Here is a 26,973-nt window from a genome sequence, read left to right as displayed (position 1 = left end):
GTTTTATTTTAACCCCATGCCAGACTAGAAATGAAAGTATCTTGCTTTCCTGTCTGTGCTCATCACCTACTTCTCTTGAAGAATTTTGAGAGCTAGGGAGTTCAGATTTTATCTGAGTGTCTGAGTTCTATTTATTCTTTTCCTGACTTTTATCCCCTGGCTTAAAAAACTCTAAGGAACTCTGAAAAGCTAGCAGGGCTGAACCTGTTTCTGTGTGTGGAGGTGCGGGGGGGGGGGGGCGATGGTTCACTGTATCTTCTCTCAGGAACCCAGGACTCAGAAATGATGTGACCACACCTCCCCTCTATCCTTTTAAAGGGCTGCCTAATGCATAACCTCATGTTCATACAGGAGGCCACATCCTGTCTTTCCTAGTCTTGATGCACTTATATTTGGGGTTCAAGTATGGTATATAAGAAACAGGATTTTCAGTACGCAAAAGAAGTGTAACTTTTTTTTAGTAATTTCTGACTAAACCCATTTTGATCCATGTGCCCCAAAGTCTATGCTACTTAGAGAAAATAGTAAATATTTTTCTCCGTTATTTGAGTACAACTTCTACAGCTGCAGTCTCATTAAAAATTACAATACACTTCCCTCCTTAACATTTTTATTATATTAACTGTTGAATGCAGGCATTTCACCTTGCTTACATTATGGAAAATGTGACCGTGGCTACATTCATGTATTGCACACTTCAAGTAAAGCTTACAAAGCATGTGAAGATTTAGAGGAAAGCGATAGGGATGTGTGGTAGGAACCATCAACTCACAATATTCTGGTTGTCTACGCAGCTGACAGTCGATATTGTTGGTTCTCCCATTTTGCAACATCTTCACGTGCCCCTTTATGTCAAGTGGAGAAACCTGGTCATTGAGAACTGTTTGCTAGGGTGTGTTTTTGAAAGAATATAAACAGATGTTTTTAGCTTTCCAGTGTCTGCACCAGGAGAGTGAAATAAATGGTGAGAGCTAATCCATTGCCTCTAACACAAAAATCTTCATGTTTCTTGCTTTACTTTTTGGTTTGGTAGATTATATCACTCAGGAACTTCCTGAGAAAGGAAGATGGAAAGGTACATTTTTGAGACTTTGTGCATCTTTTTTTTTTTTTTTTAACGTTTATTTATTCTTGAGACAGAGAGAGACACAGCATGAACAGGGGAGGGGCAGAGAGAGAGGGAGACACAGAATCTGAAACAGGCTTCAGGCTCTGAGCTGTCAGCACAGAGCCTGACGCGGGGCTCGAACTCATGGACCATGAGATCATGACCTGAGCCGAAGTCAGACGCTTAACTGACCAAGCCACCCAGGCGCCCCAACGACTTTGTGCATCTTAACAAATTCTTATTCTATCTACACACTTACTTGATGGGTTACGTTTAGATTTTAGAGGTGATTTTTCTTCAAATTAATAAGACTTCCTGGACTGATTCTCTAATGTTTTTATATGTTCTCTAATTTTTTTTCCATCTTTTGTTAAATTCTACTTTTTGACAGATATTTGCAACTTATAACTCTTATTGAATATTTTGTTTCTGCTGTCATAACTCTTTATATCCAAGAGCTCTTTCTGCCTTTTTTTTTTTTTTTTTTTTTTTTAGCATTTATTTATTTTGAGAGACAGAGACAAAGCATGACTCAGGGAGGGGCAGAGAGAAGGAGACACAGACTCTGAAGCAGGCTCCAGGCTCTGAACTGTCAGCACAGAGCCCGACGTGGGGCTGGAGCTCACAGACTGCAAGATCATGACCTGAGCTGAAGTCAGATGCTTAACCAACTGAGCCACCCAGGCGCCCCTCTTTCTGCTTTTCTATTGTGTTCTCTTCTTTCTGTATGGATGCCGTACATACTCTCATCTCTCTAAGGAGTGAGTTTTCTTCTCTCTCCGCATTGTCTCTTTTTTGTCTTGGTTCCTCCCCCACCCCGACAAAACGCCTGATGATCCTTGGCTGTAATTTTATGTTAAGGGAGAGGAACTAAGCTATGTGGCTGGGGCTTGCAAGATGATAGACTTCGCTATAGGTTGATCAGGGTGAGAACCAGCCATTTTGTTGGGGATTCCCAATGGTAAGCATCTAGGTTTCCTTTCAGGCTGGCTTTTGTTTCCCTGAAAAGGGACACTTTTAATCTGATCCAGCATATATAATTGGTAGCCTTCATGGTAGCAATGAGACTGACAGGAGTCTTATCATTCAGTATATAGATTTTTATTTAATCCCATTACTTTCAATATGGTGCATCTGCTCTCTGGGCAGGTGTCCTTTAGTCTGGACGTCCCTCTGGTTCAACCTCTCTAGTGAGTAGATGTTTTATCTAGCCTCTTTTACAGACTTTCAACCTATACTCTTCTTTCTGGTCCTATGTACATTACCTGTCTTTAGGAAACTCCCAAGTTCTACCCTTGGGGTTTGGCAGTAGGAATCAGCTTCTTTGTGCTTTCCCCAATCACAGGCTTTTGGTTGTCAGTGTTTACTGCTCTATCAAGTCATGTTACAATAGTAAACAAATAGGATTTCCAGCTTCTGAAAATTTCTTATCCATTATGTGTCTTCATCATTAATGTTCTTTTCAAGGGATTTCAGAAGGGAACAGAGATAAATGTGTTCAATCAAGTTGACAAGTCTATTCAATTTCTGTATAAGTGTTTTACAACCGAAGTGTTGTAGTATGTTAGAGGGTACATTCTCTGGGGGACTTTCCCCAGACTTCCCTCATCTTTATCTCCTACCTATTCCATGTCTATTCAATGTCTATTCTCCTACCTATTCTTCATCGTATTCTCTTGCCTATGAATGTAGTGCACAGTGTTTTTTGCCTTTTTCTTTGTGAATTGAGCTTATGCATATTATTTTTCTCCCACTTTATTGAGATATAATTGACACATAACATTGTATAAGTTTAAAGTATACAACATGATTTGTATATTGTAAAAATGATTGCCATATACATTTTAGATATCATAGCTTATTTTTGCTTTTAGCACATGCAGTGAATAAAGGATATCTTAAATTAATTTAACCATTTTTTATAAATTATTTAAAAAATTTTGTTAAGAAATATATACATTGTGGGCAGTAGTGGGCATATGAATCAAAATCTGAAAAAAAAATGAATAACAAAATGTTTACTCACTCATGGTTACAACCTAATTGAATTATGATGATGATTTAATACTGTATTACCTTAAGTACTTGGGTTTGGCAGCATATTTATAGGATGCTTGCTAGTGGATAAGTTATTGTATTAGTCTTTAAATAGAGTTACAAAGAAAATTATAAAAAACTTGTTCCTATATTTCATGATAAATTAAACATGGCTACATTTTTTTTTAAATCCCCAAATAAGTAAGATCAGACAACCATAGCTTCTTTGAATTAATCTCAGGTTGCCCAGTTGAAGAATAACAACATCCTTAGTTCATATGTGTATTTTTGAAATAAATTGTTTGTTATTTATTTTCAAAATTTACTTGCAGGTACAATATTTTTCACCACCTAAAAGTTAGATCCTAAAAAGAATTTTGGTTTTTAGCAGTAGCTCCCATTATTCCTTTTTTACTCCCAGTTCAGGATTTTATTCTGTAAATATTCCTTTCCAAGATGTATTTGATTTGCCCTCGCAGTGTCCCTAACCAGAAGGGAACCACAGAAGAAAACATTGCTGAAGACATCCATTTCCATTGCTTGCTTACGTAGACCTGATTCACTAAGAAAATAGGAAAAGGTTAAATGAAAAACATTCTAGGGAAGTTACAAACCATATAAGGTGATGGGTTAGCCACAACTGTGGGTGTAACTTTTTTTTTTCTTTTTCTCTCTTTCAACAGGGAGACACATCGCCTCTTCCTCCCACTGTCCCAGACTGTCTGCGGGCTGATGTTAGGGTTGCTCCTTCTGAAAGCCAAAACTGTTCCTTTTATTTAGCAGACGAGAATATCACCCACGGCTTCCTCTATCCTCCTGGTTAGTATAACTCTTTTTTAGGGCAACAACTTAGAAAGCCCTCATCAGCTGGATGTGGGCATGTGCCTTAAACATATGCTCCCCACCTAAACTACCTGCTTGGGCTAAACTAGCTGCCCAGAGGCTTCCAGTGGTTGTGGGCTGACCTGATACAGTGTAACAGCTATAATAAAGACTAATAAATTTTGCAGTGGGAACCACACATCGGCTCTAATCTGGCCCAGATGTTCAGAGAGCTCGTCAGGTTTAAGTTTAATTTTAAAACGGAAGATTCTTTGGAGATGAGTGCAAAGCGTCTAAAAAAATATTTTTTCTGGCTGCCACCCCAGCTAAGGCCCGCACCGAGAGTGCAGCTGTGTCTGTGGCGAGAAATCAGGCTGGAATTCTAGCCCGTCACACATGGGGCAAGCTCATGTCCGACAATTTCACACCGTGGATTACATAGCTGAATGAACTTTACGTTTTTCATTTGTTTGTTTTAGAAAATGTCTCTTCTCGCGGGAACATACAAAAACCAGTGCCATTTTCCCTTTTTTTTTTTTTTTAAATGTTTATTCTTTATTTCTGAGAGAGAGAAAGAGAGAGCACAAGTGGGGGAGGGGCGGGGGGGTGTAGAACAGAGCATCCCAAGAGGGCTCCACGCCCATAGCAGAGAGCCTGACGCGGCCGAACTCATGAACTGTGAGATCATGACCAGAGTTGAAGTCAGATGCTCAACGGACTGAGCCACCCAGGTGCCCCACCCATGTCATTTTTCTTTTTTTTTTTTTTTTCAACGTTTATTTATTTTGGGGACAGAGAGAGACAGAGCATGAACGGGAGAGGGGCAGAGAGAGAGGGAGACACAGAATCGGAAACAGGCTCCAGGCTCTGAGCCATCGGCCCAGAGCCTGATGCGGGGCTCGAACTCACGGACCGCGAGATCGTGACCTGGCTGAAGTCGGACGCTTAACCGACTGCGCCACCCAGGCGCCCCATCATTTTTCTAAACTCAAATCTTTTCCCTATTCAGCAGGAAATGTCATTTTTGTTAACTCACTCATGAGATTTTCAACAATTTCAGCTTCTGGGAATGGGTTTGCTTCTGCTGTTTGGCTTCATTTTTCTGGAAGCCATGACCTACAAGGTCAGTTTAGAGATTTATAATCTAGGGATTCTTACAGTAAGGAAAGAAAGGCTTAATGAAACGAGGTAGCATGTCAGTTTAAATTCCTAATGCTGAATTAGGACAAATAAGCTGATATATCTTATTAAAATATCTTCAGACAAAGTTCCCAAACTTATGCAAACCATAGGATAAACCTTACATAGTTGCAACATTTTATTAATAAAATTTTTAAATTGGCATATAATATTGTATCTGTTGAGCCATAAGGCATTTGTTGATATATAAATGTTTGCCTTGACAAAGAGATGAAATTAATAAGTAAACAACTTGTCTCAAAAAATATTAAGGATGAAATGAAACTCTGCTAACTCTCCACTACTCTGTTTGTTAAAAAGTCCGTTGTAAGTTAATCTTATTTTTCTCTGAAAAGGAGGTAATGCTATATTGATGGCTATCCCAACTTTCAGGGCTTAGTTTAAAAAGTAGAAAAGGCTTCTAGGGGTTCTGAGGACTGTGAATAACATGTGAAATTTTAAAGAAAAAACCCAACAACTTGTTTTTCCTTGCCTTTTGGTGCCCCCTCATTAGCCTTTCATTTAAATATTAGTTAACACACCCAAATGTATGTTTAAACACAAAGAGCATTATAATTATAATAAACATTTACAGGCTTGCAGCTTTTTTAATCCTCAGGATATTTATATGACATAGATGCCATGAGACAAATGAAATGCAGAGGGACATAGCATTTTGCTCTAGTGGTTCAGCTGGTAGGTGATGGAGCTGGGGTTCCAACCGAGGTAGTCTTGGTTCTAGAACATACTATGCCCAGCACTCAATGTGCTAGACAGCACATCCATGAGTCCTCAGAACCAATCCTGTGTGGTGTCATTAGCAGTCTTCATTGAGTTAAAACTAGCTCTCTGAAGAAAATTTGACTTTAGAATGGTTCCTTATAATAGCATTATTATTTTGTGCACATTCAATAACTATGAATTCACGTTCGTATAGTGTTTGTTTCCTAGGGCTGTTGTAACAGATTACCACAAAACCACTAGCTTAAAACAATAGAAACATATCTCTCACAGATCTAGACACCAGAAATCTAAATCAAGGTGTTGGCAGGGCCAGGCCTTCTTTGAAGGAGAGAATCTAGGGGAGAATCCTTTTTTTTTTACCTCTTCCTGCTTCTGGGGGCTCCGGGCATCATTTGATACATGGCTCATCACTCCTAATCTTTGCCTCCATCTTCCCAGTGCCTTCTCGCCTGACTCTCTCCTGTTCTCAACGCACTCTCTTTTTATAAAAAACACCAGCCCTCTCTAAGTCCAGGATAATCTTATCTTGAGACCCGTAACTCAGTTCTATCTGTGAAGACCCAATTTTCCTGTATATCACATTCACAGGTACAGCGGGGTTAGGACTTGGACATATCTTTTTGAGGGTCACCATTCAACCTACAGGCATCAAATGCATAAAACTGCTAGCATTATTGATAATGTCTGCTGGAGAGTACTTAGTATCCCTATGTTTTGACTGCTAATGAATTTTCATTAGTATGTAATTGTATTTTGCTTAGTATGGAGTATGATATATTTTCTCTTCTAGTTTGATTTAATCAAATTCATTTGTTTTGCAGCAAACAATAGAACTTCTGATAGTCAATATGATGCTTTAATCACAAGTAACTTGGTCCCTATGTATAAAGCATTTAAAAGTAAGTATACATTTAGATTATTAATTTAAGTACCTAAGTGACTTTGTGAACTTACAAACTAAACACCGTCTTTTATGGCAATTTCTCCATGATATTGGGTCATTATGTTCTACTGCTTTAAATTTAGGAATAGGAAGGACCTCTGGCATTATTATTATTTTTTTTTACTTCAACTTTGGGTGCCTTGTGATTAGAGCTTCAATAATTTATTTTTAATCCTAATTTAGCTGTAAATGGCTGTTCACAAAACAAAATTTTACTGACACTTACCGTAAGTAAATGTTAGGTAGTTTGTCCCTAGAATCATAATCAATACAGCAGTCTGTAGGTTCTGACCATTATTTAGTATCACTGTCCCCAAAGCAACTCAGCACTAGGGAGGAATTTGGAAACAAATTTTACTGTAATTTCACAACGGCAACTACATCAGCAACAAGAAATATCATCAATGTGGCTATTTATTTAATTGTGTTGTATGGACTGTTTTGCAGAATTACCTAATCACCATGGACAATTACCAAAGCAGTCTCTGATACTATTTAAATGTACCTGTCTGTAATAGAAAATATTTCCATATGCAATAAGGGTTGATATTTTTAACATCTTATTCTATTATTTTTAGAAATGTGGGATTACTTCCACAGTGTTCTTCTTGTAAAACATGCCATGGAGAGAAATGGAGTAAATGTGGTTAGTGGGCCAGTATTTGATTATAATTATGATGGTCATTTTGATGCTCCAAATGAAATTACAGAGTAAGTAATTTGAAAACAAATGGACTTTTTGATTTAGCAGTGGGATATCATGAGGGGAAACCTCAGTACTCTAAATAAAAGCTTAGTATTTGAAATATTACACAATGTATTTATATAGAGATGTTATCATTGACTATTTTCAACCGTCTAAATATATAGCAAAACTTTTATACGGCAGACATTTAAACTAATAGGCAAGGAAAAAATGTCCAGGAAGAGTTCAGCAAAATTTTTATTTGGAAAATTTCTAAACAAATGGGCACAGGGAAAATGTGATTTTGTAAAAGTTAAAGAGATAAGGAAGACTCACTGTATATCAGTAAACATAGAAGCATTCCAGCAAAAAATAAATAAATAAATAAAATGTCAAGTAGTGACGATTCACAATGTTGTCCAATAGTGAGTGATCCATAAAATACCTTCCGGGAGAGGGTATAGGCTTCCCCTAGAAAACCAGTCCTAGTAATCTGTACATTTTTGTACTAAACCTGGTCATAATATGTTGCTAAGAACTACCTTTGAGTGCAGTATACAGGCATACAGAGTTTTAGAAGTTTTATCTTTATTATCAAAATGTATGAAAGGCAAACTAAGTCATTGTGCTGTCTAAGCCTACGTTGTGTAACACAACAATTTCTACCTATACCTTCTGATTAACATTTTTGATGACTCAGTGTGTGGCCTTTTTCTATTTTCATTTGCCTTGTTCTTATTTTAGTGTTTATTAATCCTATATTTCACCAGTTAATAATTCTAACAAACACTTTGATAGCACTTTACTATATGCCAAGTATTTTTCTGTACACATATACTTCATTTAGTCCACAAAACATTCTTAGGTTAGATTCTTCTAGCCCCCATTTAGAGAGGAGGAAACTGAGGCACAGAGAGGTTGAGTATCTTGTCTATGTTACACAGCTGCTAAGTGGCAAAGCCAGATACAAACCCAGAAGTCTAGCTCTGGTTCATGTAAAAATCTTAAAATCCCAGTAATATTGCTCCTTGGAGCAGCTCATATTTTTTTTTTACCAGGCTCATAATAATAGCTTTCCTTTATCGTGCTCTTAATTTTTTTTTTAAATACTTTCATGTTCATTATCTAAAAGACTATCATCTGTTGTATGGATTTATTTCCATATCCGCACTGTGAAGTAGGTAGCACAGGATCACCTCCATGTTAAAGTTGAGGAAACTTACTAAGTCATAGAAAGTTAGAGGATCAGCACCCGCCCAAATATCTAGTGGAAATGCACGGCTAGGGTTGGAATTGGGGCTTCTTTGTCCCAGTCCCTGCTCCCCTGGAAAATGTCTCTGTGAAGTATAAAATCAACAAAGCTGGGAAACACAGGAGGCAAAATGTCATGGTCTGCTTTTCTTTGGATTCTAATATTCTTCATTTATGCTAAAATGACCAAGTTTGGACTTCTATAAATTTCTGTTCTGGCTCATGGAAGTCTAAAAATATGTGATAAGATTTTGTACTTTCTATTCACGTACTTTTTTCTTGGACTATATTTTTACCTTGGCATTTAAAATATTTATATAATGACATTTATAAATTTTAGAAGCAAAAGTATAACAACATCCAATCTTTTCCATTGTGTTTTTAGATATATAAAGAACACTAGTGTTCCCATCCCAACTCATTACTTTGTGGTGCTGAGCAGTTGCAAAAATAAGAGCCACACCCCCAACGCCTGTCCTGGGTGGTTGGATGTCCTGCCCTTTATTATCCCTCACCGACCTACCAACGTGGAGAGCTGCCCTGTGAGTATGCTCCTGGAGAGTCCTCAGGACCTGAGAAAATGATTAGTCAGATCTCCTACAGGCTTTTATAAAAGTGGCTTTGGCTACAACATGGGCAGGGTTGTACTAAAAATTACCACATTTTTAAACTTTTCCTTAGACTATTGATCTTTATGTAATAGATATCAATTTAAATATGGATATGCCTACATGAACATGTTTTTAGATATGCGTATCTTACGTATTTTATTCATACACATTTTATTCACACTCACTCAGAAGGGAAGGGTTGGTACCTTATTAATATTTTGATTCTTAATATAGAAATTTAAGGTGCTGTGCCAAAGTTGGCACTAAATTAATGTTTCCTGAAGGAATACATAAAAAAAACTCCATCAACTTGAAACGTGAGGTCTGAAATTAATTACATATACATACGTACAATGAGTTAAAGTAACTCTTTTTTTAAACATCATGTGTTAGTCTACTTCAGCATCTTTATGTATCAAGGAAAATTGTATGTAACTAGTTACTTAAATTTGCCTGAATTTTTTTAGAAAAAAATATGTATTCTTATAATTCGGTTTCACTAGTCATTCAACAAATATATTTTCACAGTGTACAGTACTGTGAAAGAAACTTTTTAGAATGCACCAAGGAGAAATACATAGTCTCTGCCCTCACGGAGTACATCTATAACTTTGATATGTAAATGAGACATAAAAATGAAATATAAATAAGGATAAATTAAATATGGACATGTAGATGGGTCAGTTGATAATATAAAAATTATTTTAAAAATATAAAGGTAAGAGATGTCACAAAGTTGTTATTAATTGCTAAATACTGCTATAAGGATTTAGTGTTTCAAATTTGAAACACATTTGGCAGGAATAATCAATAAAGGAAGGTTACGTAAAATGAGAAGGGAGTAGGGCTGGGCCCTGAGAATGGGCAGAATTTGTACAAATTGAGAGGATTAAGAAGAACCTTCAGTGGAGAAAAGATTTGGTAGCGGGTTGGATGCAAGAGCCAAAGAAAAAAGGAGACTAGAAGATGAATCAGAGATTTTAAATGTAGGTAATTAGAAAAAAAAAAAAACATAGAGGGAAGTTAGGAATGAGAACTATTTTGGCAGGTAGATAAGATAGTTAAGTTTAGGCATGTCCGTTGTAGAAATAGGCGTTCACATGGAAAATCCCATAGGCTAGTAGAGACTGGAAAAAGCATAGGTTCTAGGCCATACTGGGATTCATCTTTATTCTTTTAGATGTTCAACACATAACTGCCTTCATCATACTATGTATTGTGGGAGATACACAGATGAAATAGACATGAATTCTATCAAAAGTGCTCATAGGCTAGCCCATAGATACCTAGTAAAATAGAAGAAAGAAGAGAAAAGTGGCACAAAGAAGGACAGATAAAATTGTTATAGGACTTCAAAGGAGAAATATTTCCTGGTAGGGAAGGCGACATTCTAACTGGGTCTTGAAGACAGGATGTGAACTTGAATGTTTGAATGGTTTTTCAATGACTAAAGATGGAGGGCATAGGTTAGAGGCTAAACAGTGGGTCTCTCATAATCCTAGAGTGGGGAAAGGTTTCCAAAAACAGGGAAGCCATCATTCTTCACTTACTCTTCCAGTGGCAGACAGTGGTGACTAATACAGTATGGTGCTGGCTACCACTGAATCAGAATTAAATAGTTCTTTACAACGGGTTCTAGGTAGAAGAAACTATTGGATATCCCTGATCTAGGTCCTTATTACCTTTTACCAGGACTTTTGAAAATGAATCTTAAGTAGCTTCATTGTCTCTTGTCCTCCTCCCCTTCACCTCTGTAGTATACCAGTTTACCTTAAACCTTAGGTTTTCATTATGACATACTTTTTCATCCCAAAACGTTATCTACCCAGAATAAAAAATGAAAACAAGCAAACAAAAAACTCCTAGCCTGCACTTAAGACTCTTCACAATTTATCTTTGGTTAGACCTGCAAACCCAAGTCGTGGGCTAACTGAAGTCCTTGAAACTACTTGACATATCTTGGGTTTCCCTACCTCAGCGTCACTGCTCCTACTTTTCTCTCCTATAATGCCCTTGTTTTCCATCTGCTAAAAATTCTACCTACTCTTCAAGGTAAAGAACAAATGATATAAAGCCTCTGACATCCCAAGTAAAGATGATCTCGGAATTAATAGGGAGTCATCTCCATGGAATAAGACATCAACACTAATGAACATTATCTAAGATTTTAAGGAGTTTGAAGTATACTAATAAGGGTATGGCATTTATAAAGGTAATTATGAGACATAATATGATGAGTGTAAAGGAAATTTAAACCAAGCTATGAGAGAGATTGTGAACAAGATGTGGCTGTCAGACATGAGGGAGGTGAGAGGCAGTATGGAAAGGGTCAAATGTAACTGAAAACTTAGGCATAACTGACTAGGACATATATAAGACAATCAGTTGTTTTGGGAAGGATGAATTCGCTCTTTTTAGTCTTCAGATTGAGAGGCTAGTTGATTATCTAGGAGGATACATGAGAAGCAGCATAGGATAGATCTTAAATGCATGGATTTGGGAGTTGGACATCTTGTGTTCAGTTATTGATATGGCTTCTTTGGGTAAATAATTGAATGTTCATCTCCTCAACTGTATAAGAAATCACCTTCCCTAATAAAATTGCTGTGAGCATTAGATTTAGTTTTAAAGAAATTACATCTTATGTTGGAGCTACAGTCAACATAAAGTGAAATTGCATACAAGCAAAATCCTCTACATATCAAATCACCCAATAAGTTCCAGTACATATACAAACTATATCCTAATATGGCTAAATCAACCAATATTTCCACTAGCATTAGAAAAGGTACGAGTGCTTTAAGCTCCCAATGAAATAGTTGTCTTGCTTTCAGGGGTATGTTGTAAGGAAACTGCACTTTTAAACAATCACTCCACCACTGGAAGAGGTTTGAGGCAACTAACACCATTTTGTAGAAACGATAGATTCATGATTCCACCCCACACTTGGTCTAGGGAATTAGATTCATGCTGCCTCATTTATTTTCTTCCGTCTCTTGTCCTTTCCATATTTTCTGCCTTTTTTTTCCCCTTTTTATTTTTTTTCCCCTCAGCTTTGTATTGTTAAATCCCTGTCAGTTAAAAGAGAATGTTGTCATGAGTCCAAGTGACTGTCATTATTGTAGCTTGCTCAGCAGATATTGGAAAATGCAGGCATGGAACTTGGAAGAGAAACTGTAGAAATAGATCTGGTATTAAATCATGGGAGTGAAGTAAAGTTGCCAAAGGGAAGGAAGTGGAAAGAAGAGATCCAAAGTTCAAATTGAGGGAAATGTCTATCTGCTAGGATGGAAATCACTAGAATCAGTTGAAGAGATAGTGTTCACTGAACAAGTCATCAGTTAGAGCTATGTAAGAAAAAAGGAAATTTTAGAAGCCTGTAGTGATCAACTAAGTGAAAGTTCGAAAAACAAAAATCCACTCAGCTGGGTTATCCTTGCCAAAGCAATTTCATTAGTGTGGTAGCAGCAATACCCAAACTGTATGTGGTTAAGGGGAGAAGATAAAGAAGTAGGGTAGAAAAATACTGAAACTGGGGCGCCTGGGTGGCGCAGTCGGTTAAGCGTCCGACTTCAGCCAGGTCACGATCTCGCGGTCCGTGAGTTCGAGCCCTGCGTCAGGCTCTGGGCTGATGGCTCAGAGCCTGGAGCCTGTTTCTGATTCTGTGTCTCCCTCTCTCTCTGCCCCTCCCCCGTTCATGCTCTGTCTCTCTCTGTCCCAAAAATAAATAAACGTTGAAAAAAAAAATTCTGAAACTGATATTGCCTGAAAAACCCAACAAAGGGCATTGTATTTTAGGGGTATGTAATACTTCTGTTTATGTAACAATTTGAACACATACACAGTTGACTCTTGAACAATATGGGGGGGTTAAGTGTGCCAACCGCCACACAATTGAAAATCCACGTATACCTTTTAATTCCCAAATCTAGCTACTAATAGCCTACTGTTGGCTGGAGGCCTTACAATAGCATTAGTAGCCCATTTAACACGTATTTTATTACATGTATTGTATACTGTATTCTTACAATAAAGTAAGCTAGGGAAAAGAAAAGGTTATTAAGAAAAGCACAAGGAAGAGAAAATACAATGACAGTTCTGTATTGTATTTATTGAAACAAATCTGCATATATGTGGATCCTCACAGTTCAAGCCGATGTTGTTCAAGGGTCAGTTGTTTTTAAATATAGCTCGTAATAACTCTATGTTTGCAAGGCTGCTCTTCCGTTGGATGCATTAGTACAGTAAGAGTTGTCTATTGCTGGCTTCTGTTCAGATTGCTTGGTGCAGGTGAACTACCTGGTATTAAAGAACTTGAGTGTTACCCCTGACTAGATAGAGTTAGGTGGCCTGCTTTAGGGTTATTTCATTGCAGTTTTAAAAGAGGGTAGACCTAGTCAGGTGTCGAGTGAACATTTAGTTGGATGGGTACCAAATAAGCCATGAGGGAGCAGAGTAATATAAATCAAGTGGGAGAAAACTTTGTGAAAAAAGTGATAAAAAATAGTGAATGCTGCTGAAATGGGAAATAAGGGCAGGAAAAAAAAAGAATCAATTAGATTCTCGTTGGAAATAGGCTCAAATTAGTACACTGCGTATTTACTTAAAAAATTAATGCACATCGTGAATCTCACAGAGAAATGCTTTAGTGGTTAGAAACAAAAAGTAGTTTCCTCTTACACTTCCTCTGGCTCAAATAATAGCTGCCTATTTTAAGCTTGCATATTTAAAAAAACAAGTAAACCAGGGGCACCTGGGTGGCTCAGTCGGTTAAGCATCCCACTCTTGGTTTGGGCTCAGGTCATGATTTCATGGCTTCGTGAGTTCGAGCCCCATGTCGGCTCTGCATTGACAGTGCAGAGCCTGTTTGGGATTCTCTCTCTCTCTCTCTCTCTCTCTCTCTCTCTCTCTCTCTCTGCCTCTCCCTCATTCGTGCTGTCTCTCTCTCAAAAAAATGAATAAACAAAAAAATTAAAAAAAAACAAGTAAACTACTATGCTGAAGTCAAATGAGAGTTATTAAAACACATTCATCTAAACAAACCTTTACATTTTCTTACTTTTGGGGCGCCTGGGTGGCGCAGTCGGTTAAGCGTCCGACTTCAGCCAGGTCACGATCTCGCGGTCCATGAGTTCGAGCCCCGCGTCGGGCTCTGGGCTGATGGCTCAGAGCCTGGAGCCTGTTTCCGATTCTGTGTCTCCCTCTCTCTCTGCCCCTCGCCCGTTCATGCTCTGTCTCTCTCTGTCCCAAAAATAAATAAACGTTGAAAAAAAAAAAAAAGTCAGATGGCCAAGAAATATGTGAAAAGATACTCAACTCTGATGATACTCAGGGTAATAAAATCAAACAGATAAAACACTATTTCACACTGTGATTTGGCAAGGATGTGGGGAAGTAGGTATTCTCTTCCACTATCAATGCAAGTGTAAATTGGTATAAATAACCTGAGGAGCATGAGGTTTAATATCTGGGAAAATTAAGTTGCATGTACTCTATGATCCAGCAATTCCATTTATGTATCCTAGAAACTCATATTCTTGGATACGGGAGGCATGTGCCAAGTTATTCATTACAGGATTATTTACAATGCCAAAAATACTATCAATATGGCAATAAAAAGAAAATAAACTATGCTACCACAAACCACAGCTAAAAACAACTGATTTAACTGGCTCTGGATATATCTCTATGGATAGATTGCACACATAATTCTTTTTTTTTTTAATTTTTTTAATGTTCATTTATTTTGAGAGAGAGAGAGAGACAGAGCATGAGTAGGGGAGGGGCAAAGAGACAGGGAGACAGAGGATCTGAAGCAGGCTCCAAGCTCTGAGTTGTTAGCATAGAGCCCAACATGGGGCTCAAACCCATGAAATGTGAGATCATGACCTAAGCTAAGTCAGAGGCTCAACTGACTGAGCCACCCAGGTACCCCTGCACATGTAATACTGATTGAGAAAGTAATACCGCTTATATAAATTGGAACACTCATAACTCATGATATATATTGTAGAGTGATGTGCTGTAAAAATTTTAAAACTTGGACTCGTGCTAATTATTAGTTCTGAGTAGAAGGACATTGGGGATTTAACTTCATCTGTAATATCTTATTTCTTTTATATCTGAAGTAAATACTAAAATCGCTAAGCTTTATGACTTTGTGGTGGTCTGTATTTGTTATAACATACTTTTTGTACTTCTGTTTTCCTTTTATTTTAGTAAACAACAAAATTTAGCTGTATCAAGTTAAGATTTAAGGCAATAAAAAACACAGGGAAAAGGAAAACCTCTAAATAATAGAAGATCCCTCTGTTAATGAAAAATAATGCCCTATGAAAAACAGGCTTTTGTTTCGCTTTTACAGGAAAATAAACCAGAAGCTGTTTGGATTGAAGAGAGATGGAAAGCCCACATTGCCCGGGTCCGCGATGTGGAACTTCTTACTGGGCTGGACTTTTACCAGGAAAAAGTACAGCCTGTTTCTGAAATTTTGCAACTTAAGACATATTTACCCACATTTGAAACCGTTATTTAACTTAATATATAAATGAATTGGGGCAGAATGTAAATGATTTTTCTGTTAAATAATCACAAAATAAAGTGTTCTGTTTTTCCTTAACCCTTCTAAAAAGCCATGTCACAGAATTTTCATTATTCCCTTCTCTTTTTCATCTCTACAAACGTGTGTTATTTTAAAGTTCCTCTTTTTTTTTTCTTTTTGCACAGAGATTGTGCTGTGGTATACCTGCCATATTATATTTATTATCTTATTTATAATCTTTGGCCATATTTTCTGCCCAGCATTATCTAAAGAGAAAGGAGACCAGGTTAAGTGTCACTTTGGTGAAGGTTATACAAGAAATGTTGCATTTGACAATTAGACAATATTTATTAAAAGAAGCACATTACCTCATTCAGTAATTTCACTTGTAAAACCTGCCAACAGGGTTGCCTGGGTGGCTCAGTTGGTTAAGGGTCCAACTTCGGTTCAGGTCATGATTTCACGGTTCCTGAGTTCGAGCCCCGCATTGACTCTGTGCTGACAGCTTAGAGCCTGGAGCCTGCTTCAGATTCTGTGTCTCCCTCTCTCTCTACCCCTCCTCCATTCGCACTCTCTCTCTCTCTCTCTCTCTCGAAAATAAATAAACATTAAAAAAATTTTTAATAAAAAAAACCCCATGCCAGTATATGTTTTACTGTAGGAAAGACTAGGAAACAACCTAAAAGACTGGTTGAACAAATTCTGGAATTTGTTTATACAAACAATATGAGTGCAATGCTATTCCAATACTATGAAGAAAGAAGTAGATCTATATATTGAATGTATGTCTATTGTTAAATAAAGAACAAGGTAGAATAGCATTCTATCATTTTTTAGGGGTCAGCAAACTTTTTCTTTTTCTTTTTTTTTTCAACGTTTATTTATTTTTGGGACAGAGAGAGAGACAGAGCATGAACGGGGGAGGGGCAGAGAGAGGGAGACACAGAATGTGAAACAGGCTCCAGGCTCTGAGCCATCAGCCCAGAGCCTGATGCGGGGCTCGAACTCACGGACCGCGAGATCGTGACCTGGCTGAAGTCGGATGCTTAACCGACTGCGCCACCCAGGCGCCCCAGCAAACTTTTTCTTTAAAGGGCCAGATGATAAAAATTTTTAGGCCATATAGTCTCTTTTGCAACTACTCAACTCTGCCATTACATCAAGGAAGTAGTCATAGATAATATTTTAAAAAAGGGGGAGAGTTGCTGTGTTCCAAGAAAACTTTATTTACAAAAACAGACAAACAACCAAACAAAAACAAAAACAAAAGACACCATGGAGGGCTAGATTTGGCTTCAAGAAAACTTTATTTGCAAAAAAAAAACAAAAAAAACAAAAAAAACACAAAACAAAAGTCAGAACAAAACAAAACAAAAAAACCCAAACCCTTGGATGGGCTATACTCTGTCAACCCCTGATTTGCATAATAAAGCTGGGTGGGGAGAGGTAGGAATTAATAGTAAAGAGAAATAGGGAAATAAAATTTTTATTTTGTGACCTTCGGGATTATCTAAAATTAAAAAAAAAATCACTTTGTATATGTTTATCTTTAATTTTTCAAAATATAGTTATTAATCAAAGAGATCCCATACTTATTTGAAGAGCAATGCCATTCGTCAGATCTTTGGATTACTAGACTAGCAATGTTCCAGATTATTTTCTGATATAAAGACCAGTTCATTCAGGGGACAAAGGCTTTGCTAGTGATGAAAAATCCTGTGACATGAGCTTCAAAAAAATAAACTATTTGTATTAGGAGGTCAATTGAAGTATGATCATTAACTACAACTAATTGAAATGATAGTTTAAATGCCATTGGATTTTCTAAAACATATTTTCTCCACTTGTAGGATTTAGTTTAAAAAATTGTGCAGTGAAAAATGTAAGGCACAAATTGAAAACTATTCCCAGCTACATGGCAAAAATTAATATAGTCAGAATTCCTCCAATTCATGTTCCTCTGCCCACCACAGTGTGGAAATTAGATAAGATCACCTGAATTTAGGGGTGCTTGGGTGGTTCAGTTTGGTTAAGGGTCCAACTTCGGCTCAAGTCAGGATCTCAAAGTTCATGGGTTTGAGCCCTGCATGGGGCTTGCTGCTGTCAGCTCAGAGCCCACTTCCGATCCCTCTGTTCCCCCCTCTCTCTCTGTCCCTTCCCCACTTGTGCTTTCTCTCTCAAAAATAAATAAGGTTGGGGCACCTGGGTGGCTCAGTTGGTTAAGCGTCCAACTTTGGCTCAGGTCATGATCTCACAGTTTTTGAGTTCAAGCCCAGCATCGCGCTCCGTGCTGACAGCTTAGAGCTTGACAAGTGCTTTGGATTCTGTGTATCCCTCTCTCTCTGCCCCTCTCCCACTTGCACTCTCTCAAGAATAAATAAACATTTAAAAAATAAATAAATAAGGTTATACTTTTCTATAACCTTCATCCAACTTTACCAATTGTTAATATTCTCATGATATAATTTATATACATCTTTATTTTCTTCCCTGAACTTTCTGAGAGTACACGGTAGTCATCACACCCATTTATGCCCAAAACTTCAATGTGTATTTCCTAGGATCAAGGACATTAACTCATACAACCGCAGTGAGAGGTTTAATGTTGGTACAATACTATTATTTAATTTATAGGCCTAATTCAAATTTTGTCATATTTTCAGTAATGTCCTTTGTAATATTTTCTTTTCTGGGATCCAGAAGGGAATCACTCATTGCATCAAGTTTTCTTTCCACTTTGTTCTCTTATAATGTACAACGGTTCCTCAGCCTTTACCAAATAATGTTGACATTTTTGATGAGTCCAGATCATTTATTTTGTAGACTGTTCCTCAAACTGTGTTTTCTGGCATTTCCTCATAATTGGATCCATGTTTTGCATTTTTATAAGAACAATACTACATCAGTGATAATGTGTTCTCAGCACTTCATATCAGGAAGCACAAAATGTTCAATTGTGCCATTATTACTGATGCCAAATTTGATCAGTTGGTGAAGTCCGTATTTACCTGGCTTCCTTTCTGTAAAGGTAGTATTTCTCCCTTCATAACTTATAAGATATTTTGGGGGTATACCTGAGACCCTATAAACTTCCTGTTTTTCATTAAATCATCCACTGTCTTTAGTATCCATTAATAATTCTTCCCTGATTAAATTTTTACTATGATAGTTAGCAAAAGGGTGATTTTTTAAAATTCCATTAGTCCTTCTACATTTATTAGCATTCCACTGTAAGGAAAAGTTTTCCTTTCTTATGTGTTCATTTGTTTATGATTTATATAGACTCACGGATTCTTTTTATCCTAATGAAATAAAATACACTATTATTATTTGTTCTGGTACTCAAATCGCTCCAGATTTGGCCTGTGGGAGCTCCTTTAAGTGGACTCTGTGTCCTTTGACATATCCTTATCATTTTTAGAGCACCTCCTTACTTTGTGGTATAAAAAATGTTTAGGTTCATCTTATACTTTCCCTATATTAACTCTGGAATCAGCTACTTCTCCAAGGAGCCCTGGTTCTATTTAGTGGGCACTGGTGCCCTCATTACTTCTGGAGTATCATTGAAACTGTTCCACTTGAGTCAACGAAAGTACAATTGATGTCTACATCTTTTTGTCTAGGATCTTTTTATTTGTATCTCTACTCGTATTTATAACTATGTGTACAAACAACCATGAGTCCATTGTCTGGATATACTCATTTATTTATTCATTCACCTACTGAAAAACATGTTGGTTGCTTCTAAGTTTTGGCAATCATGAATAAAGGTACTATAAATGTTCATGTATAGGTTTTTGTATGGGCATGAGTTTTCAGTTCCTTTGGGTAAATACCAAGGAGAAAAATTGTTGGAGCATATGGTAAGGGTGTATTTAGTTTTGTGCAAAATTGCCAAGTTGTCTTTCAAAACAGCTCTACCATTTTGCATTCCCACCAAAAATAAATCAAAGTTCCTTTTGCTTCGCATCCTTGCTAGCATTTGGTGTTGTCAGTGTTCTGGATTTGGGCCATTCCAAGTGGTGTGTAGTTGTATATCATTTTATATATATATATATATACACGCACACACACAGACACTGTATTGTACATATGTATATATGTATATATGCATATACATTGTGTATATATATATGTGTGTGTGCATAAGTATATCTATATATGTATATGTATATGTATATCTATATCTATATCTATATCTATATTAGAGAAAGCACATGTGTGTGCCAGTGGGGGAGTGCAGAGGGAGAGAGGGAGAAGGAGAGAAAGAATACTAAGCAAGCTCCACACCCAGCTTGGAGCCTGACAGGAAGCTCCATCTCACGATTGTGAGAGATGATGACCTGAGTCAAAATCAAGAGTCAGATGCTTAACCAACTAAGCCACCCAGGCACCTCTCATTATTGTCTTAATTTGCATTTTTCTGATGATATATGATATGGAGAAGCTTCATATGTTTATTTGTTATGTTCTTTGGTTTTGTGTCTGTTAAGGTCTACAGCCCATTTTTTAATCAGATTGTTTTCTTATTGTTGAGTTTTAAGAGTTCTTTGTATACTTTGAATAACAGTCCTTTATCAAGTGTATATTTTGCAAATATTTTCTCCTAGTCTGTGGCTTGTTTTCTAATATTGTATTTTTGCACAGAAAAAGTTCATAATTTTAATGAAATCCAGCTTATTATTTCTTCTATGGATTATGCATTTGGTGTTATATCTAAAAAGTCATCACCGGGGCGCCTGGGTGGCGCAGTCGGTTAAGCGTCCGACTTCAGCCAGGTCACGATCTCGCGGTCCGTGAGTTCGAGCCCCGCGTCAGGCTCTGGGCTGTTTCCCATTCTGTGTCTCCTTCTCTCTCTGCCCCTCCCCCGTTCATGCTCTGTCTCTCTCTATCCCAAAAATAAATAAACGTTGAAAAAAAAAATTAAAAAAAAAAATAAATAAAAAGTCATCACCAAATTTAAGAACATCTAGATTTTCTCTTAAGTTATCTTCTAAGAGTTTTATAGTTTTGCATTTTACATATATGTCCATTTTGAGTTACTTTTTTAAGGGTGTAAGATCTGTGTCTAGTTTCATTTTTCTGCATGTGGATTTTCTCCACTTGCTTCAGGACTGTTTATTGAAAAGACTATCTTTGCTCCATTGTATTGCCTTTGCTCCTTTGTCAAAGATCACTTGACTATATTTATTTGGGTCTATTTCTGTGCTCTCTATTGTATTCCATTGATCTTTTTGTCTGTTTTTTCACCAATACTACTCTCTTGATTAGTCTAGCTTCATAGTAAGTCTTGAAGTCAACTAGCATCAGTCCTCCAACTCTGTTCTTCTCTTTCAATATCATGATAGCTCTTCTGGGCCTTTTACCTCTTTATAAACTTGGAACCAGTTTGTTGATATCCATAAAATAATTTACTGGAATGTGGATTGAAATTGCATTGAATCTATAGATCAAGTAAAGAACTAACATCCTGACAATAGTGAATCCTCCTATCCATGAACATGGGATATATCTCCATTTATTTAGTTATTTGTTTTGTTTACCACTTTTATAGTTTTCTTCATTTAGATCTTATACGTATTTTGTTAGATTTATACCTAAGTATGTCATTTGGGGAGCTGCTAATATAAATGGTATTGTGTTTTTAATTTCAAATTTCACTTGTTCATTGCAAGCATAAAGCAAAATGATTGACTTTTATAAATTTTTCTTGTATCTTAAAACTTTACTAAAGTCACTTATTAGTTCCAAGAGTTTTTGTTGTTTTTATTGTTGATTTTTTTGAATGTTCTACATAGACAATCATATCATCTGAGAAACAAGACAGTTTTATTTCTTCCTTCCCAATGTGTACACCTTTTGTATCTTTTTCCTGTCTAATTACATCAGCTAGAACCTCCAGCATGATGTTGAAAAGGAGAGGTAAGAGGGAACATCCTTGCCTTGTGCTTGACCTTAGTGGGAAAGTTTTGAGTCTCTTATCATTATGTATGATGTTAGTGGTAGTTTTTTGGTAGGTATTCTTTATCAAGTTTAGGAAGTTCTTTATTCCTAGTTTACTGAGAATTATTTATCATGAATTGGTCCTGGATTTTGTTAAATGTTCTTGTCTATTCTATTCTAGTCTTTTTTCTATTTATATCTATCTATTGATAAGACTATTAACATTTCCTTTTTTAGCCTTTTGGTGTGATGGATTACATTAATTGCTTTTCAAATGTTTAACTAGCCTTGCATACCTAGATAAATCCCACTTGGTCATGTAGTACAATTATTTTCATACATTATTGAATTCAATTTGCTAATATTTTGTTGAGGATTTTTGAATTTATGTCCACGTGAGATATTGGTCTTTAGCTTTCTTTTCTTATAATGTCTTTTTCTGGTTTTGGTATTAAGGTGATGTTAACCTCATGAAATGAGTTAGGAAGTATGCCATCCACTCCTATCTTCTGAAAAAGATTGTAGAGAATTGGTATAATTTCTTCTTTAAGTAGAATTTACCAGTGAACTCTCTAGGCCTGGTTTTTTTATGTTTTAGAAGTTCATTAATGATTGAGTCAATTTTTAAAAAGATATAGGTCTATTCAAATAATCTATTACTTCTTGTGATAGATTATGTCTTTCAAAGACTTGGTCTGTTTCATCTAGGTTATCAAACCTGTGGGCTACCGTAGTTTATTAAGTCAATTGACACTGACATATTAAGTCATTGACATTAAGTCAGTGTAAGGGCAGTTACATTTTCCAATATTTTATAGTTACAAATATACACCAGTGTATAACCGTATGCATATGCAGTTTTGTTGGAAGAATATCTCTTGTGAATATTCCTAGAAGTGGGCAAACATATATATGGTAGTTTTATTTTCTAAAACTATAAGTACTATATTGATACAACTTTAATTTCTAAATTGGTGTATTCAAAATCTGAATTTAATGAAATAAAGTTCTCCCCCACCAAAAATGGAAATAATTTATGCTTTCTGAATCATAAAAGTAACACATACTCACTGTAACACTACACAAACTATATATATATACATATATATATACATGTTGTTACTTTATAGATAGATAAATGGATGGATAGATAGATAGATAGATAGATAGATAGATAGATGTAGCTATTTTTTACTTTTGGACAAGAGAACTATGTCATCTCAGGTGATGTGATTATCTTTTCTTTTATTCTGCTAACATAGGAATATGTGATCAACTAAATTTTGACAAGTGCTTTTTATATAAATTATAATTTAATACAATAGAATTACTTGCCTTTAAATAGAAGAACCACATAGCACTACTATTTTAAGTTATATGAATTTTGGTAGACAGGCATATAAAAGGAAGATTTTATGAGTTCCAATATTACTGAATCAAGGATTATAGTTAATTTTGTTTGTAGAAAGAGAAATTTCTAATCCAACTGAGGTCACCTAAGGTCTTGGGAGTAGACTTGGAAAGAAGGAAAATTCTAAATGTTGACTTATTTTCCAGATTTAGTTAAAATTCTGGAAGTTTATTTTCTCAGTGCATTTGTTTCTTTTTCCTTCTCTTTTCTACTTTTTTTCTTTTTTTAACCTTTCAGAGTTTTTAATGCCATAGTTGGAATTAAGAGAATTCAGGGTCCATTCTTCTAGAAATTCTGAGAAATAAATGAGTTTTCTGGACAAATAGAAGTGGAAGAGTGGGATGAATGGAAGAAAGGGGTATACCTTCTGATGTGCCAAAGATTCATCTTTAGCCACTAATTTAGCTGGAGTTTAGTATAAGAGTGCCCATCAGTGTTTGGTCATTTTCAAATAAGTAAATGGAACTTCTAGGAGTCTGTTTTTATGCTTATAGATTGGGCTGATCTTGTTGGTATAAATCCCATCTGGTTTGGCACTTGAGTTCATTTCCAAATTACATTTGGGTTCTTTGAAAATCCTCTTGCCCTGGGGACATCTCTTTCCTTCCTCCACCTCCATCCCCACCCCTGCATCACCGCTATCCCACCACCACTACTTGTCATCTGTTTACTTTGGGAGGGCTGGGCATGGGAATGGAAACAGAACATAAACTGAAACAGTTTTTGAAAACACAAACAAGGCTGTTGGGAGAAACAACTTCCTTTTTACACAGCACCCTTGGCAGACCACAATCACTCCCTCAATCAGTGGACTCACGCTTGAACAAACTTCCAGACAGGAACAAACCTCAGTCTTCCAGTGACAGAGAATTCATGCAGTTTTGACTCCCAAATCCACAGTATCGAGATGGTTGATTGATGACTAGTAAAGCAGGATTGGCACTTAGAACGATACTATTTCCATTCTCCTATGATACTATGTTTGTTAATGTGTAAGTTAAAGACTCATAGGTCTAGAAGAAATCTGGAGAGGCCATCTAGTCTCTCTCTTAAGGCTAATCAATTAAGGAATAATGTTCTATATCTCTAAGAGATGAACAAAGATCTAAAAATGTTCTCCTATTTCTTGAAATTAAGAAATTTGCTTAATGATTACAATAGTATCTTGTCTATTTAATGTGATACTTGTGAGATTTGTTTATGATAGTCTCCTAAGGAATATAGAAAGCACTCATTTTGAGCTAACCAGGCAATTGCTACTGCTTCACTTGGGTTTAGGCACAGTCTTAGTGACTCAGATTTGTGGATTGTGTCAAGTTGATCTTTGTCCTGTGATTTGTAGGTTTGACTCCTATATTTCCTGCCAGGACGAGTTAGTCACATTAATAGCATCCTCCATCATGGTTTGTGGTTGCCCTGATCTTTAAATTTGGCCTGACTCTATTACAATCCTTATCCATTAGTTAGGTCCAAGAATATTTTATAAGTTATGGCCACATAAGCAATTTAAGGGTGCGGGGGGAGGGGGGAAAAGGAATCATGGCATGGTTAATCCTGTTACTCTGGGATATTGGGAAGAAAGAAAGAAAAAAAAAAAAACGGAAATGGATTGACCACAGTGGCTCAGATCAACTGGCCTTGGCAGTAGTTTCATGAGTTTCTTCCAGATTTGTGTGGATCTCATCTCAGAAAATAAGCTTATTCTGCAGAGATTTCACCAAGTATCACTTCAGATTCCAACTTTGGCCTCTTAAAGCATTTAAGCAATTTTTTTAAAATGAAAATAAGAAATTTAGAATCAAATCTTAATAATAATCTTAATTAATCCAATGATCTTTTTAAAAATTATTTTGATACTAAATACCTTCTTCTCTTGCTCTCCCTTTGAATCTGGAACCAACTACCTTTTCCTAGCCATTCAGCAACATATCTTGCCTATTCAAGATCTTCTCATTAAATCTATTTATTCAACCAATGTTTATTGAGTTCCTATATCCCAGGCACTGTTCCAGGAGCTTAGGCTAATCAATGAACAAACTTGATAAAGATCCCTGCCCTTGAGAAGCTTATATTCTAGCAAAGCAGACAAGCAATAAATAATAAATACAACAGATAAGAAAATTAAATTATATGTGTAAGAAAGTGATAGGTGCTATTGAAAGAGAAAGAAAGAAAGAAATGGTAGAAAGCATGAGGAAAATGGGTTGTGAGGGCAGTTTGCTGAACATATAAAATAGAGTGGTCAGGGTAGCCTTCCTTGAGAAGGCAAGATATGAGCAGACTAGAAGATGAGGTATTAACCAGGCAGATTCGTGGGGGAAGCTATAAAGGCACACGACTGGTATGTTCCGGGAGCTGTAGAAAGCCAGAATGGCTGTTAGAAAAAATTTCTTGTCTTCTCAGACTTATAACCGTTTCCTGGGATCCACCTTACAAAATAGATAAGGGAGATTATTTTCAAAGTTGCAACCAACTCAGGAAAGTGATCGTTTGTTTTTTTTTTTTCCTTTTTGTTGTGTTTAATAGGTACTCTGAGTCACCCTGTTCCAGACTAAAATCTCCTTGTGGGCAAAGACAATAATGAATAGGGTATATCAAGTTCTAGTTTGCAATAACAAGTCTGTTAGCAATAACCTCAAGTATTATAACTCTGCATTTTATGTTCTATTCATGTTATAGTATCAAAAAAAGTCGTACGAAACTGCAAATATGCTAAACATTGACAATTTCCTATGGTTTAACCGATACCATGTTTTGGTGACATTGAAATAAAATGAAGCATTTTGATTTTCAGAGATGTACTTTGACATTGCCATATTTTGACATAGTCTTTTGTCATGTAGTTATCATTGTTTGCTTTATGAAACTTTTCAATTCATAAAATGCACCACACACTTTCACATATCTCCTCATTTAATTCCACAATCTTTTGACACAGTTAATATTGTTCCCATTTCACATATAACAAACCTGATAAGAATGGAGTTTGAATTATTTACTCAAGACCTCAAAGTTCCTGGAACGTTAAGCCAGGATTGGTCTCCAGGTTTTTTAACTCCAAGTTCAGTGCTCATTCCATTTTACCATAATTACAGTCTATTACTATCAATCAATCATAATATTGAAGGATACAAGAATCTCAAAACCCAGGTCTTGCCTTCAAGGAGCTAACAATTCAACCAAGGCAGTGTTTTCTAAGATGATATCTTTGGAATCCTGATCTTCAGGTATAATGTCTCATTGTGTGTGTTAACTTGGATGGATATATTCTGGATGTTTCTGAGAAAATGTTTTTGGATAAAATTTGAATTACATAGGTGGACTTTGAGAAAAGTGCACTGCCCTCCATAATGTGGGTGGCCTCATCCAATTATCTGAAAGTTTGACTTCAAACAAGAGGGGATTCTCCAGAAGACTATCTTCAGACTTCATCTGCAGCATTATCTCTTTGGAGTTAAACTGCAAATTGGCTCCTCCCCAGGTTTCCAGCATTCTGGAGCACCCTGTAGATTTTGAATTCTCTGGCCTCCATAACTGTGTAAGTCGGTTTATTATTAAAATAAATCTTATTATTTATATAGATGTATGTGTATATATATGTATGTGTGTGTGTGTGTGTGTGTGTGTGTGTGCATATCTAATTAGTTCTGTTTCTCTAGAGAAACCTAACAAACCTGGAATGCTCAATTACCCAGTAG

At 36.4% G+C, this 26,973-nt stretch overlaps 1 protein-coding gene across 3 annotated transcripts in view; it reads left to right on the top strand.

The window, feature by feature from the left end:
- ENPP3 (ectonucleotide pyrophosphatase/phosphodiesterase 3) overlaps window positions 1–16,015 on the top strand; it is a 100,806-nt gene extending 84,791 nt beyond the window's left edge. For all 3 annotated transcript variants that reach the window (XM_040449182.1, XM_040449183.1, XM_040449181.1), the window contains 5 exons: window positions 3,829–3,964; window positions 6,712–6,789; window positions 7,412–7,544; window positions 9,155–9,311; window positions 15,745–16,015. In XM_040449182.1, the coding sequence (XP_040305116.1) occupies window positions 3,829–3,964; window positions 6,712–6,789; window positions 7,412–7,544; window positions 9,155–9,311; window positions 15,745–15,915 (675 nt within the window). In that variant the 3' untranslated portion in view covers window positions 15,916–16,015. The remainder of the gene's footprint in view (window positions 1–3,828; window positions 3,965–6,711; window positions 6,790–7,411; window positions 7,545–9,154; window positions 9,312–15,744) is intronic.
- Window positions 16,016–26,973: the final 10,958 nt, after the last annotated feature.

The sequence above is a fragment of the Herpailurus yagouaroundi genome, unplaced genomic scaffold (assembly GCF_014898765.1).
Source record: "Herpailurus yagouaroundi ecotype Mexico unplaced genomic scaffold, PumYag 198, whole genome shotgun sequence".
Lineage (NCBI taxonomy): Eukaryota > Metazoa > Chordata > Mammalia > Carnivora > Felidae > Herpailurus > Herpailurus yagouaroundi.
This window is presented reverse-complemented; position numbering and strand designations above follow the sequence as displayed.